This window comes from Toxorhynchites rutilus, chromosome 1 (assembly GCF_029784135.1).
Source record: "Toxorhynchites rutilus septentrionalis strain SRP chromosome 1, ASM2978413v1, whole genome shotgun sequence".
Lineage (NCBI taxonomy): Eukaryota > Metazoa > Arthropoda > Insecta > Diptera > Culicidae > Toxorhynchites > Toxorhynchites rutilus.
In genome coordinates, this window is record NC_073744.1 from 116,882,897 (window position 1) to 116,900,100 (window position 17,204).

At 39.3% G+C, this 17,204-nt stretch overlaps 2 protein-coding genes across 2 annotated transcripts in view; one reads left to right on the top strand and one right to left on the bottom strand.

Annotated features, from left to right (window-relative positions):
* The first annotated feature begins 4,248 nt into the window (after window positions 1-4,248).
* The window catches only part of LOC129761691 (ragulator complex protein LAMTOR3 homolog), a 305,844-nt gene continuing 292,888 nt past the window's right edge, over window positions 4,249-17,204 (top strand). Inside the window, exon 1 of the mRNA XM_055759437.1 lies at window positions 4,249-4,252. The gene's annotated coding sequence lies outside the window, so the exon portion shown is untranslated. The remainder of the gene's footprint in view (window positions 4,253-17,204) is intronic.
* On the bottom strand, window positions 5,712-6,816 carry LOC129761708 (probable 60S ribosomal protein L37-A). The gene is made up of 3 exons (XM_055759447.1): window positions 6,675-6,816; window positions 6,192-6,327; window positions 5,712-5,992 (listed from the first exon to the last, which is right to left on the bottom strand). Exons 1-3 carry the CDS (start codon window positions 6,675-6,677, stop codon window positions 5,856-5,858), a joined length of 276 nt encoding a protein of 91 aa, XP_055615422.1. The 5' UTR covers window positions 6,678-6,816; the 3' UTR covers window positions 5,712-5,855.

The following is a 17,204-nucleotide window of genomic DNA, read 5'->3' on the forward strand; positions in this document are numbered from 1 at the left end:
TTCAATCTTCTAGTAATGTTGTTGCCGAAAAAGCTGCAAAATGGTTATTTCTGCATAGTTAACCATGATCTGTTGTCCTTAAAACGGTGGACAATAAGCTACAAAGCATGTGAAGGCGACTTATTGTTACTTCAAATACAGGTGCTCTTCCATCAATTTCAACGAATTCGCTGAATGCTCCCCTGCCACTTACACGCTTGCAACGCACGACACCAGTGCTTTCAATGGGAAATCCTGTGAAATAAAGTGATTGCAAAAATTGCTGATATACTTCAAAGAAGGAAAGGAAATGTTACAGCACATCGCCAAAACTGGACTTTTCGAAGCCAAGCCAAGCCGCTGAGTTGATTTATAACGGTAATATAGCTGATTCCCCCGAAAGCTTGGCCAATCTGTTCGCAGATCATTTTGAGAAGGTACATAGCACCAATTCACCAGCTTTCTCGCCTGACAGTCTCAGGTATTGCCCCGCTTTCGATTTGGATTTACCACCGTTCGAAATAACTCAGCACGATGTCTCATCTGCCTTGAATAGACTTGACGTGACCAAAAGTTCTGGAACTGACAAACTTCTGCCACTGATCCTAAAAGAATGCGCCTCATCTCTGCAGACACCACTAACGATAATTTTCAATAAATCGCTACGTCACAGCACTTTTCCGCAGCAGTGAAAAACCGCTTCAATATGTCCGATCTTCAAATCAGGTTCTAACCATGCCGTTGAAAATTATCGAGGCGTTTCCATTCTATGTTGCCTGGCGAAAGAATTAGAGGGACTAGTTCACAGAGTGCTGTATGCTGCATATCAACCGATGATATCGGAGTATCGACATGGTTGAGTCAGTAAACGATCGACAACGACCAATCTCATGACGTTCACTAGTTTTTTGTCAACGCAAATCGAGCTCAGACGCCAGGTAGATGCAATTTACCCCACAAACTCGCAGTAGCAAAGTTTAGTCACCTGAGTCTACCGTATTGGATAACTGAGTGGCTATGTTGTTATTTATCTGGGCGGAAGGGATACGCTAACATCAACGGCTCGCATTCTCGAATTTTTCCCATCACATCTGGAGTACCACAAAGAAGCGTTCTCGGACCGCTTACCTTCGTTTTATTTATAAACTGTGCTTCCGACTGAATGCTGGGAAACTGCTCTACGCCGACGATTTGAAAATTTATAAACCCCTTTATTCCGCACGGCGAATGAGGTGAGATGGCTCAAGTCACTGCATTCCCGAATGGCGTGACTATAGTTTGTTACTAGGTGAGATTTGATGTCGTGTCCTCATATGTTAACGACTCAAAAAGAAGTTGAAAAGTAAGATAGCTTCCACAGCGGAGCGAGAAACTTTGCTATCTCACGTCACTCGCCGCGTGGAATAAGGTGGAAAGTAATAACATCTCATCTTGACTGTTGTGCGCTTCAAGCTGACATAGAAGAGCTACGACTGTGGTGTCGGGATAACGGAATGGAATTGAACATAACAAAATGTAAAACAGTGTCGTTCACTCGTCGGCAGTCTCGAATCGAGTTCCGTTATTCCGTTGGGCCTGGAGTTCAGGAACGCGTCGATTCCATACGGGACCTTGGAGTCGTCATAGACAATAAACTGAGGTTCAACGAGTATATCTGCGTCACAACCGCCAAAGCGTTTGCTGCCCTCGGATTTGTCCGTCGCAGCACAATTAACTGTTCGTTAGTCCGCAGCATTTTGGAGTATGCTGCCTGCGTGTGGTCTCCGTTCCACACTACGCAAATCATTCGGATGGAGAGAGTTCATCCGATATGCTCTCCGACAATTGCCTTGGACTGACCCAGACCATCTTCCGAACTACACAGACTGATCGTTGCAGACTGATCGCCTTGGCATCGCTACTTACTAGGCGTGCCAACCTTCAAAAACTTCTTGTATTCGACCTGTTAAATGGTAATCTTGATTGTCCATCATTATTATATAATGTATCGTTTTATGTGTCATCTCGACAACTACGTGAGCGTGATTTATTGTTTGTTAGTCGACACAGGACTTCATATGGATTTCACAATCCCTTGGATAGATGTTTTCGTGAATCCAACTGTGTATGTGCGATGTTCGACTTTAATATGTCCAAACCCTTTTCTAAAAATAGGATTAAGACCTTATTATAGCGATACACACCCCTATTCTGAATTTCGATCGATTCGAAATATTTCGAACGACTTGATAAAATTCCATTCTGTATTCCGTTCGAGTAGTTTTTGCATTTCGTTCGATCTGTTTCTATTCGAACAGTAAATGGGCAAAACGTTCGAAATGATGAAAACGAAATTATAACTTGAACGAAACAACGGTTTCGAACGAAATGGAAATCCGTCGGAATACAGAATAGGGCTGACAGTCTGTGGAATTGAAAAACAATTCGAGACGGTGATAAATAAATAAATAAATAAATAAAGACAGCAAGCGGGCCGGTACGTCTTGAACCAGAAGTCATACGTAACGAAGATTCTGACGCGGTTCAACATGGGGAACTACAGAATCTCCCGGGTTCCGATGGTGACTGGATTCGTGCAACAAAAGAAGGAGGACAGTGACTAGTTGGCAGATGGACAACAGTACCAGAGTCTAATTGGTGCTTTGTTGTACATTTCTGTCAATACACGCCCGGACGAAGCGATTTCCACATCCATTCTCGGGCGGCGGGTCACCAAACCAACCACGACGGATTGGAACAAGGCCGAGCGGGTGATTCGTTATCTCAAAGGTACGGCTGCATCTGGGTGGCGGTAGCAACCTTCAACTGGAGAGCTTCGTAAACGCGGACTGGGCCGGTGAACCCTGGCAGGAAGTCGAACACTGGCTACATCTTCAAGTTCGGTGGCGAACTAGTTGGCTGGGGAAGCAGGAAGCAGACGTGTGTCCCTATCCAGCACTGAAGCGAAGTATATCGCGCTAGCCGAATGTTTGCAAGAGCTGCAGTGGCTGCGTCGATTGGTTGACGACTTGGGTGAGCATCTGGAGTCACCCATCGTAGTCAACGAACACAACCAGAGCTGTATCGCACTGGTGGCGGCCGACAGGACCTCGCGGTAATCGAAACTAGAATTCCACTAGGATGAAGACACTATCGAAGAATGTTACTATTGTATAATACACTCGACAAAGAAATTAGAGAAACAGAGTGTTAATTTGAAAGTTTTAAATGGTTTTGAAAGGCTGTAACTCTGTGAAAACCAACATACATCATTCAAACTTCAACATTCAACTTCAACATTTCAAATCTTCAAGTTTTGGAATATATTACGGACACATTGTTATCTTGGTGTATGTGTGTGTGTGAATGTAGTGAATAAAAATATAGAAACAAATAATAATCCATCCTTTTTCTGTTATTTCAAGGTTTTTCGGGACATTCAGCTAAATAAGTCAACAAAAAATCCAGTTAACCTTATCAACCAGTTTTCATTGGATTGGATTCCAAGAACTTTCCTGTAGAATCTTTCAATACAAAGTTATTTTTGTTTGAATGAAAAAGTGCTGCATCGTCTTCGATGATTATTAATTTAATAAATGATGAACGCGCTGTAGTTTTGAAAACTCCAATAAATTGTGTGCAAAGTTAATTCGTTGATTCGATGAAAAGGAACGAAATTTTATATAATTTTTTTGCATCGATTTTACAAAAAGTGCCGAAAACAGTTTTGCTATAGTGTTTTGGAAAGTCGCCTGTAATTTTGCAAATATTGCAAAGATTCTAATGTTAGAACAACATTTTGAGCCTAGTATATCCACAAAACCCCTGTGAATATAATGATACTTTTAGCCATTCTTTTTAGCCAAACAAAAAAGGCTTTGAGTAAATTAAAGAAGCCCTCCATCGCAAATTGTGCTAGAAGCACAAAATGCTATGCGTACCCCGGAAATAAACGATGTGCCTGATTCTCGAATACACTTCGAATACACTTCACAATGGAAACGGATACGGAAACGGAAACTGGATACGAAATTAGTTTTCCACTAAAACTTATCATTATAATATCAAATTATCTTCAGATGAAATTTTTGTATGAGATTATTATACCACATAGAGAAAACAAAGTTTTTCATTCACATTGAACACCAGTTTGATACGAAGAAGTTAATTTTCATCAATGATTTTTTATTTGAAAAGTGCTCATTCTGCCTGAAAACTCATCATCTTCGACACTTCACTAACTCGTAAAACATAGTTCAATGGCGTGCCGTTTATTTCGTTTCCACTGTGAAGTGTATTCGAGAATCAGGCCCGATTATTAACGTTAGTTTTCATGCGTTTGTGTTGAAAATTAAAGCTTCAAATTATGTATATCCTATATTCATGCGTTGATTTTTCACGTAATTCCAAAAATTACTTTAAAATTTCGACTTTAAACTCTGTGCCTCTAATTTTTTTTGTCGAATGTATTCAAAGCACGACTTTATTTTTGTATGCGCTCCTTCGCTTCTATTTGTTGAGGTTTTGCGAAAATGAAGGCAAACAACACATTCTTTGATGCATTGGCCATATCGATGCTCTTTTTCAGTGAAGTAATTTAAATTAATTTCAAGTAATAAACCACCGTTCATTAGAATCTGGTGAATAATGATTCATAAAACGCTGTAATGGATAGGTTACATATTATTTGATCAAAAACATTTGATTGAATGCATCTCCATTTGCGATTCACTTCATCAACGTAACTAAAACACATATCGGTTTTTGCCTCGAAGAAATCATACACTGTGTCTGGTTGGAATGGAAATAAATCTGTATTGCCAGTTCCTACTCTCCCAGATGGAATCCCCTATTTTACGGGCCCTGCTCGGAAAATGCCATATCTCAATTGCTAGTTGGTTTAAGAAACTGTTGGAGTGTCTAAATACCTACAACACTTCTGAGGTGAGTTTAAGACCAGTATTTGAGCCGTGCACTGAAGGAAAAACGACAACAATACGACCAAAGACACAATAAAGTTATTTCGCAGCACGACAATGCTCGGTCGCATGTCACAAAACCGGTCAAAACATACTTGGAAACGCTGAAATGGGAGGTCCTATCCCACCCGCCGTGTTCTCCAGACATTGCTCCGTCCGATTACAACCTTTTTCGATCGATGCAATTTCCAAAAAGATGGGAAAAAGTTGTGACTAGCGATGGGCAATACTTTGAATCTTAAATTTGTAACCATTTTTGCAGAATAACGCATTAACTTTTGAAAAAAACGAAGAAACTTACCGGTAATCCTATTAGTATAAGTTAGTATATAACCTGATTGTTTTAATGTGAATGTTGTAAATTGGAAAATCCTTCGATTATTTAAATAATTGACCGAAGAAAATATTCAGAGAACATTAAAAGTATATAAGGTACGGGAAAATTCATGTAGCTAAAACGTGGAATTCTTTAGTTCATGAGTTCATTCGGAATGTTAATTCTAATTCTCGTCAGTATTACGTGAAAAGTTCGATTGAGAAAAATCACATATGTTTTCACGTAACATCAACGTTTATATTTTTTTGAGTGTATACGAATTTCTATAAGTCGGTGACATATTTCCAGCATATTTGTTACACATACTCTACTTGACAAGGTAAACGAATAGTATGAAAATGGAAAAATAGTCTTTACGTCTCTTGGACCGTGACTACCTAGAACACTATGTGAACTTATCGTTTGAAATGATTTCGAAAGAACTGAAAGAAGCAAAATCTCTTTTAGTAAGATTTTTTTATATTATTCCTCCTTTTTAACCAGCACATTTCACAAGACATTCTTAGCAGCTTAATTTCGGCTTTTCAGTTATTAACAAACCTTAATAAAGGTTTCTGCTAAACGCAAACAACCTGAGTGGCTTATGCGGCAGCCTTGCGGGGCTTAGCGACCTGTCCTTCACGGAAACCGTTACGGAACTTTCGGCGCACAATCTTCAGGTAGCGCATACGGCCAGTTCCAGTAGTCTTCCTCCTCTTAGCCTTAATCGACCAGTTATCTGTAATTAAAATACGACACGTTAGAGTATTACCAATAAGAGCTCGATAACGATCTGTTCCAAGGTAACAGTGCGAAACAGGGTAAATGGTAACCTTGTTGCAAGCATCGACAGAGAAACCAGACATATTAATGCGTTACCACTCTCAAATAAATATCAGAGACACATTACAAGCGTTTATCTATTGATATATACTTACAGGAGCGGATTTTAGCCGATGGATATCCACATTGTGAGCAAGTATGCTTCTGAATGTGGTAAGACGACCGACCGCACCGACGGCATAGCGTATGGGTCTTATTGCGGCGTTTACCAAAGCTGGACGTACCCTTGGTCTATATAAACAGAAACAAAGTTAATGACTCTCTCAATACATACTTGCCATTATTAAGCGAATCACAACATAACCTATCCGTTTATATTTACAATTTTTGTTTTAACGTGTAATATTTTGGCACAGTATTTGGGTTATTACACAAATATCTCATTGAAACAAATTCAAAATATAATATTCTACATACAACAGAACCTTGCTTCAAAATCGAAAACAAAACCGGGTCGAATAGTTGGCTGTAATTCACTTAATATGACGAGAACAATGTATCCGAAGACACTATATTATTTGCACACGAAAAACTACAATTTGAAATGAGTTTAATATAAAATTAGAAACAATATTAACCATTTTAGTAGCCTAAATGCCAAGCAGTATCGAAATAAGTGCGAGCACTTCAGTATAACAAAACGGAAAGAGCGAACGTCACATCGCCGGATGCGAAGCTGACATGTCAGCAAGCCAAAGCTTCCTGCAAGAAAACTTTCCGGTCTTTTCAGTAATCAAGTGATTGGCAATCAATTTTCTTTTCGTAAGGGGTGTGTTCTATGCACACAGCATTACACTGAGGAAAATATTGAACCTAATTATGGGTAAAAGTACACTGTTCGAACGAAGCCAAATATTTGGCAATTTTTTGAGAAATAAAATTTAATTAACGAGTATTGATGGTTCCGATCAAATACATATGCCAAAAAAAACTACGAGCAGACATCTTGTTCGCTTGAAATTTTTCCGACCGGTTCCGCAAAACTTGTACCACAGCAGTGGAACTCCATACAATTCACCAACTAAAAAGTGTCCAGATTTTCAATCCTTGTTTACATGAAGAATAATTTTTTTAAGGCATACTTGATTCGAGAGTGTATCGATTTCTACACTGACCCAAAAAATTGGTATATGTAACGAATTTTTTGGTAAATATTACCAATTCGCGTTGACAGCGGAATGGTGTCGACATCTGGATACGACTTAGTTTGTATGAGGCCAACTATTCTTTATTAGATTAGTCGGCGCTAAGGCAGTTTTAAATTGCTAAAATTTGTATGAAATTTTTTTCTTTGCGTTATTTGCTTACTAGAAGTACGTTGTTCTGACACTAATTTAAACTATTTTCTATGAATTTTCAGATATTTTCACCAAAACTTACCATTATAATATAAAATTATCTTTAGACACAATTTTTGTATAATATTTTTTCACTACTTGCAAACAAAAGTGATTTCCATTTACATAGAGTACTAATTTGTTTTGGGTAAAATAGTTTTCATTCATAAGTTTTATTTTAAAATTGTTCTTCTGCAAACCCATATTGTCATGCCTACTCCCCCATTCCGTAATACGAAGCTCAATGCCGTCAACGCGGATAATTAGTAAATTAGAATTATTAGAATTATTCATACATATTATACAATAACAATGGTAAACAAATGTCAAACTGGACAGTATGACCCACTATAAGCAGTTGGTTCAACGTTGGTTTAACATATACCCTAGATTAATTACATACATACAAATTGCATACAATTCAATTCGTTTTCACCGTGAAGTGACGTTCGTTTTCAGGCCCCATGTCTGTGGTAACAATATCGAACAGTAACCCTTATTTATACCACAATAGTTCAAACTAATGGACGCAGTGGTTCACACCCAACAAGGAAAAAAACCCTTATTTCGTCATAAATAGACCCAAAAGCAAATGTAAATTGTTGAAAATAGAATGAAAATTATTATTCGATGTTGTTGCCCATAGTTCATGGCCGTGTGGTGATCTAAAACTTGTATAGCCTTGCATGGCGGATGGAAAATATACACTGCATTTTCTTATAAATTTCACCAACGACAAGACCGCAAGCCTTTTTTTTTTTTTTCCAAAATATATTTTTTATTAAGGCACATGTGGCGTTAGCCTGACGGGGCCGGGAGTCCAATATTTTGACAAATTTTGTCTTACAACTATGTTAGTAATATGTAACCGATTACACGCGGTTGGCTCGAGGTTAGTATTACAAGTGTTCTCATAATTGGTATGTTGCAGTCTTCGATGCTCTATACGTGTGCCCGACACGGGATACTTCCTATTGGGATGCAGCTGACCATTAATCAGCAACGCTCCCTAGTCTGTACCCCATATCTAGCGTGGTGCGTCTTTCTCGACTCGAGGAATCCAGGATAGAATGGTCACTAGCCGGCGCAATCATCAGTTCGTGTAGAGTTGTCATGAGCGGTACAACCTTTGGCTCTTGTTGAATGATCAGTGGACTGCACAACCTTCGGCCCGTGCATCTGTAAAGAGTGTGTGTATGTATTGCCGCGACTAAGTAAAAGTTTATCGATCGGATAGGAGGGATATGAAACGGGGACACAACGAAGGAAACATCATTAAACGTTGACATCGGCGTTTCTGAGGAACAGGTATAGATGAAGCAGAAGATCAGGATCCCGGCTACCTAAGATATCCCGGACGGGGATATCCGATTGTCTGCCTTTTGCTCTCAGTGCTCTAGAGAGCTGAGAGCGAGCAGCATGGAACCGGATACACGACCAGACAACATGCTCGATGTCGTGGTAGCCATCGCCACAATCACAAAGATTGTTTGCTGCGAGCCCAATGCGATAGAGATGCGCGTTTAGGTTGTAGTGATTGGACATAAGCCGAGATATCACGCGAATGAAATCACGACCTACATTCAATCCCTTAAACCATGCACTCGTCGAGACCTTAGGGATAATCGTGTGTAACCAACGACCGAACTCATCTTCACTCCACATGCGGTGCCAACTAACGAGTGTGTCCTGACGAGGAATGTGAAAAAATTCATTATAGGCAATTTGCCTTTCAAAAAGTGTGCCTTCTGAAGCGCCCACCTTAGCTAGCGAGTCCGCTTTCTCATTCCCCGGAATCGAGCAATGAGAGGGAACCCATGCTAAGGTAATCTTGAATAATTTTTCGACCAAAACACTCAATAGATGTCTTATTCTTGTTAGGAAATAAGATGAGCGTTTATCAACTTTCATTGAGCGGATTGCCTCTATTGAGCTGAGACTGTCTGAAAAAATAAAATAATGGTCGATGGGCAGTGTTTCAATGATCCCTAGAGCATAGTATATCGCACCCATTTCTGCGACATACACGGAACAAGGATCTTTGAGTTTGAAAGAGGCACTGGAATTTTCATTGAAGATGCCGAAGCCAGTGGACCCGTTTATGTATGAACCGTCAGTAAAGAAAATTTTATCAGATCCAACTTTCCCATATTTTTCCGAAAATATCGACGGAATAACATTGGAGCGTAGGTGATCTGGTATTCCATGGATTTTTTGTCGCATGGACAGATAAAAAATGACAGAGGAATTGCAAAAGTATGGGAAGCAAACTTGGTTGGAGATGCCTGGTGAAGGGTGCACGTCGTGGGTAAGGTACTCATGGTATAAAGACATAAAACTTGACTGAGGAGTCAGCTGGAGTAGATTTTCGAAGTTATCAATCACCAATGGATTCATGATCTTGCAACGGATGAGAAATCTGTAGGATAATTCTGTGAACCGAAGAGTAAGCGGGGGTACTCCTGCCAAAACTTCGAGACTCATCGTATGTGTCGAATGCAAACACCCCATGGCTATACGCAAGCAACGATATTGTATTCTCTCCAGCTTGAGAATATGAATCCTGGCAGCTGATCGGAAGCAAAAACTGCCATATTCTAACACTGACAATATCGTTGTTTTGTACAACTGAATGAGGTCTCCTGGATGGGCACCCCACCATGTTCCGGTTATTGTTTGGAGAAAATTGATTCTTTGCTGGCATTTCTGTTTCAAATACGCAATGTGTCTCCCCCAGGTACATTTAGAATCAAAATATACACCCAGGTATTTGAAAAACATAGAGTGTTGGATCGTTTTGCCGGATAGGTAAAGCTGGAATTGGGCGGGTTCGTGCTTCCTAGAAAAAACGACCATTTCAGTTTTCTCCGTAGAGAATTCGATACCCGCAAGCCTTGGTGGATGTCCAATATATCAATGAAGAAATACTGATTTTTATAAAAATTAACAACGCGTATGTATGTGTATGTATGTATGTGTAGATCGTTGAAACATTTAAACACACTTACAACAAATAAGTAATTTTTTTATTTTACAACTAACATATTCACTAGAAATATTGTTTATGGCACAACAACGTTTGCCGGGTATATATACAGCCATACCATGCAAAACCGATATAGCGGTTCTCGGATTTTCGTCAAAAGTGGTAAGTTTGTTCTTTATTGCAAAACATTAGACTCGTATTTTTTTATTGTTTCATTAGGGTGGCCATTTTCATTTTAGGGTGGTCCGATAAATCAAATTTTTTCACTTTTTCCCAAAAATGACAAATGAAAATGAATAACTTTTGAATCACTGAACCGATTTAGATGATCGACATATAAAATTGAAACTAATGACCTAGCCTTTTATTAAAAAATATTTAACTTTCGAAAAAAAATTATTAATTACCCATTTTTTTTTTTTTTTTTTTTTATTAATTCGTTTATTTTTACAGGCTCAGTTACTTAAGTTTAAAGGAGCCGAATTCTTAAATATATTTTTAAAACTATATATATATATATATAAACAATTTTCTTACATCTATGGTTAGTAAGGTGGAAAACCGATTACTCGCGGTGTACTCGAGTTTAGAAGGGTGACATATTTTTAGGAGAAGGATGGGATATAAGGAAATTGTAACAATGTTGATGAGCACTCAATTCTTAAATCTATTCGTATATCTATAGTTTATTTACATTTCAACTTATTCTACTATTTATAGCAAGGGGACGAATTACCCGCAAAGGAAGGAAAGGAGGGTATAAGGATGTAGGGACAATCACACACGAAGATCTATAGCTTTAAGGAAAACATATATATGGGACATGTAATCAAGGTCTAACCGAGCCAACACATCTCTCACCGGCACATTGGGCTGTCTTCCTCGGGATTATTTTATTTTAGTAATTATTGATTGTAGTCGTTTTTCATTTTTTTATGACTTTGGACTAGAGGGCGCTATATTTTTTATATTTTTTCTTGAAAACTGAGGATTTTTTACATAACATATCTCGATATCAGAGATGCTTTTTTTCGTTTTTTAGATATGATTTTTCAAAGTTAACCGGTGGTTCGAAAAATGATTTTTCCCCCTTTGTCCAAAAATGACTTTCTGCAAAAAATCATAACATTTGAACTACTGAACCGATTTAGATGATCGATATATTAAATTGAAGCCAATAAGCAAAATTTGAAAAAATATCACACTCGCGGAAAGATTGGATTCTAGTCGCATAGGAATATTGATCTAAGACTTAAAACATGTTAAATTTACAAAATTATAACTTAAAAATGATAATTATAGCATCTCTGATATCGAGATATGTTAGGTAAATAATCCTCAGCTTTCCATAAAAAATATAAAAAAAATATAGCGTCCTCTATCTTTAACCGAGAAAACTATGAAAAACTAACTCAATCAATAATTACAAAAACTAAAATTTAATTTTTTCGCAAAAGTAATAAGTTGCTTCGAAAAATGCTACAGAATTTCTTGCCGATCTTCTCAGGCTGTCCAAAATAACCTTAGTTGTGACGATTGAAAAATATATCACGCGTATTACATTTTACATACGCGTGACAGATAGCAAGATATATCATCGGTTCGACAGATTCTGAAGGAATTTTATCTGTGATCAGTGTTCTTAGGTTTCTCGAGGAAAACCGCTGTCGAAGATATTGTTTTTTTTTATATAATACCAGTGTTAAATATCAAGACATATAGTTAGTTCAATTGATTTTAAAGGAGGTAACTTAGGTTGAAAAATATATCGTCAATTTGAGTAATGTTGAAGCAGTGTCTTGGAGACCTTCTTAGGTTTAAAAAATAATCTCGGTCGTCGCGATTCAATATTATGAAAGATAATACAAGTGACGAACATCGAAATACATAGTCTGTTTTAGCGAGTTTAAAAGAATTTGCTCTGTGACCTTCTCAGATTGAGAATACATCGTTGATTAGAGGAATACTAAGAGGGTTTATTAGCGACCTTCTCATGTTGCCAACATGATTTGCTAATCCCAAGGGTCATTCTATGTATTCTTTGTGCAATTTGGTTGGTTCAGGTCAATCACGGAGAGCAACTACGAATTGTACAATCTACCCAAGCTCAAGTTTCACTTCTTTTCTCTGGTGAAAGGTTTAACGGATTCTTCTGATCGTAGCCAGCATACCATATTGCGAGAATCAGTTCAGAAAACGCGGCGTGAAATCTTCATTCTATGTGAGCTTGCGATTCCGTCTGCCAGGCGCTCTTCGATGACTGCAGCTTGAAATTTTAGCCGTGGAATCGATAGAAATTTAAGCGGCACTATCAACGCGAGTGGCACGAGACAAAGGATTTTTGTCATGCGTTAATTCGACACTCGATGACATTCGATACACCGCTACACAATTCGTCCGAATCTATCTTTGACAGATTGGTTGGTTTACAGGTTTCAGATGAAGGAACTATGGAATTGATTCATCAAATTCAAAATATTTGGCAAAATATTGCATTTTAATAATGTTGATTTCAAGCATTTTTCATTTACAGCCCGATATCAGTACAATTGCTACGGCAGCAATTTCAATACTCGCATCGTCATTCAGTTTCCTAACGTTTTTGATGGTAAATAAAAACAATAAACATTCGATCCAAATACTCGCCGATTATTTGGACCGATTGCATTGAATCGAAAATACACTTCACCGTGTAGCAGCACATTTGTCACAACATTTGTCGATTCATCGAGTCAAACGTTTGAGTCCAACATTCGAGTGAAACGTTGGACGAATCGTGTAGCGCCCGCAGAACGGATTACCTGCCAACGCGAATATTCGACACTCGACATTGGAGTTTCGTAGCTCGTCAGTCGACTACACGATGCGTCGAATCATCGAGCGTCCAACATTCGAGGATGTTCGTAGCATCGTGTAGCGCTGGCTTTATCAAACGCGATTCGGCGGAATGTATCTTCAACGCTCGTTCCTCGTCCACGTGCTCTACACCACGATAGATGCAATCACGATAGATACAATACGGTAGCGCGACTTATGAGAAAGGCCTTTCAGCCATCTTGGATTTTGTATGTAAACAATCTGCAATATTTTGCAATATCTTTTTTTTTGCTCTTTGTGTGAGGTATTGTTTTGGTGGGAATAAGAGCATTGAAAAATTGAAAGGTAAGTCTTTTACGGTTAAAGTTAGCCCAGCAAACATTAAATCGTATAACTTTGCACATGATAAGTTACATATAATTTCGTATCAAATCACAATCGCATAAAATATCAATCAAAATATCGATCATATATATATATAAAATCGCATAAAATGCAAAAACACGATTTTCCATGTCATCGATGGATTGAGTGGTAACGTTGTCGTATCAAATCGCATATCAGTCCAAAAAGCATCGCATATCGTTATATACGGCTTTATATGCGTACAAAATATGGCATATACGTATATCGCCTCCACTTTTGTGTGTATATGCTAGTTATCTGCATCATATATCATACAAATGTGTCTTGGTTGTATGTATATCGCCTCCAATTATAGCTATTCATACGACTTAATGTTTGCTGGGAGATTTGTAATATACTCAATCTTATATGTTTTAGCTCAAGAGAATAAATCGACTTTCGGTGTCGGTCGGTGATGAAGGTATTTTTCCCGCGTTTTGCAGTTAGAGACGTCAGTTAATCGTTCGATTAATTCAAATAATCGAATATCTTTTTTTTTCCCAAATACATATTTTTATAAAGGCTCATATGGCGTTAGCCTCACGGGGCCGGGAGTTCAATACAATTTTTCTTATTATCTATGTTAGTAATATGTAACCGATTACTCGCGGTTGGCTCGAGGGTAGTATTACAAGTGTTTTCGTAATTGGGATGTTGCTGTCTCCAATGCTCTGTACGTGTGCCCGACACGGGATACTTCCTATTGGGATGCAGCTGACCATTAATCAGCAACGCCCCCTAGTCTGTACCTCATATCTAGCGTGGTGCGTCTTTCTCGACTCGAGGAATCCAGGATAGAATGGTCACTAGCCGGCGCAATCATCAGTTCGTGTAGAGTTGTCATGAGCGGTACAACCTTTGGCTCTGGTTGAGTGATCAGTGGACTGCACAACCTTTGGCCCGTGTGTCTGTAAAGAGTGTGTGTATGTATTGCCGCGACTAAGTAAAAGTTTATCGATCGGATAGGAGGGATATGAAACGGGGACACAACGAAGGAAACATCATTAAACGTTGACATCGGCGTTTCTGAGGAACAGGTATAGATGAAGCAGAAGATCAGGATCACGGCTACCTAAGATATCCCGGACGGGGATATCCGATTGTCTGCCTTGTGCTCTTAGTGCTCTAGAGAGCTGAGAGCGAGCAGCATGGAACCGGATACACGACCAGACAACATGCTCGATGTCGTGGTAGCCATCGCCACAATCACTAAGATTGTTTGCTGCGAGCCCAATGCGATAGAGATGCGCGTTTAGGTTGTAGTGATTGGACATAAGCCGAGATATCACGCGAATGAAATCACGACCTACATTCAATCCCTTGAACCATTCCCTCGTCGAGACCTTAGGGATAATCGTGTGTAACCAACGACAGAACTCATCTCCACTCCACATGCGCTGCCAACTTACGAGCGTATACTGACGAGGAATGTGGAAAAATTCATTATAAGCAATTTGCCTTTCAAAAAGTGTGCCTTCTAAAGCGCCCACCTTAGCTAGCGAGTCCGCTTTCTCATTCCCCGGAATCGAGCAATGAGAGGGAACCCATGCTATGGTAATTTTGAATAATTTTTCGACCAAAACACTCAATAGTTGTCTTATTCTTGTTAGGAAATAAGATGAGCGTTTATCAACCTTCATTGAGCGGATTGCCTCTAATGAGCTGAGACTGTCTGAAAAAATAAAATAGTGGTCGATGGGCAATGTTTCAATGATCCGTGCGTAGTATATCGCACCCAGTTCAGCAACATACACGGAACAAGGATTTTTGAGTTTGAAAGAGGCACTGGAATTTTCATTGAAGATGCCAAAGCCAGTGGACCCGTTTATGAATGAACCGTCAGTAAAGAACATTTTATCAGATCTAACTATGCCCCCATATTCTGCCGAAAATATCGGCGGAATAGAATCGGAGCGTAGGTGATCTGGGATTCCATGGATTTTTTGTCGCATGGACAGATCAAAAATGACAGAGGAATTGCAGAAGTATGGGAAGCAAACTTGGTTGGAGATGCCTGGTGAAGGGTGCACGTCGTGGGTAAGGTACTCATGGTATAAAGACATAAAACTTGACTGAGGAATCAGTTGGAGTAGATTTTCGAAGTTATCAATCACCAATGGATTCATGATCTTGCAACGGATGAGAAATCTGTAGGATAATTCTGTGAACCGAAGAGTAAGCGGGGGTACTCCTGCCAAAACTTCGAGACTCATCGTATGTGTCGAATGCAAACACCCCATTGCTATACGCAAGCAACGATATTGTATTCTCTCCAGCTTGAGAATATGAATCCTGGCAGCTGATCGGAAGCAAAAACTGCCATATTCTAACACTGATAATATCGTTGTTTTGTATAACTGAATGAGGTCTCCTGGATGGGCACCCCACCATGTTCCGGTTATTGTTTGGAGAAAATTGATTCTTTGCTGGCATTTCTGTTTCAAATACGCAATGTGTATTCCCCAGGTACATTTAGAGTCAAAATATACTCCAAGGTATTTGAAAAACATCGAGTGCTTGATCGTTTTGCCGGATAGGTGAAGCTGGAATTGGGCGGGTTCGTGCTTCCTAGAAAAAACGACCATTTCGGTTTTCTCCGTAGAGAATTCGATACCCAGATTGAGAACCCACGTGAACAGATTGTTCAGGGTATCTTGCAAGGATTTTTGCAGAACAGCGGGATTAGTACCCGTGATGGAAATAACTCCATCGTCTGCAAGTTGTCTCAGCGTGCAGTCTCTAGTTAGACAATCATCTATATCATTGACGTAAAAACTGTACAAGAGGGGGCTTACGCAGGAGCCTTGTGGTAGGCCCATAAAACTGTATCGAGAAGATTTCAAGCTGCCATGATTGAAAAACATGTGCTTTTCTGACAGTAAATTGTACAGGAAATTATTCAGAATTGGTGAAAGTCCACGATTATGAAGTTTCTCTGAGAGAATTTCCATGGAAACTGAATCAAATGCCCCTTTGATATCGAGAAAAACGGAAGCCATTTGTTCTTTGCGAGCAAATGCGATTTGGATTTCAGAAGATAGCAGCGCGAGACAATCATTTGTCGCTTTACCTCGGCGGAAGCCAAACTGCGTATTTGACAGCAAATTGTTCGCTTCAACCCACTTGTCCAAACGAAGTAGAATCATTTTCTCTAACAATTTACGAATACAGGATAACATTGCAATCGGCCTATACGAGTTGTGATCGCAAGCCGGCTTGTTGGGTTTCCGTATGGCTATCACTCTCACTTGTCTCCAGTCATGTGGGACAATATTCAGCTCCAGAAACTTGTTGAACAAGTTCAGCAAACGCTGTTTTGCCAAGTCGGGAAGATTCTTCAACAAGTTGAATTTAATCTTGTCCGACCCCGGAGCTGAATTGTTACATGAGAGGAGGGCAATTGAGAATTCCACCATCGAAAAATTCTCATAGTCGCATTGGAGCGGAATGTCGCGTACGACGCTTTGTGCAGGAACGGAATCGGGACAAACCTTTCTTGCAAATTTGAAAATCCAACGGTCAGAGTATTCCTCACTTTCATTTGTATGGTTCCAGCCACGCAT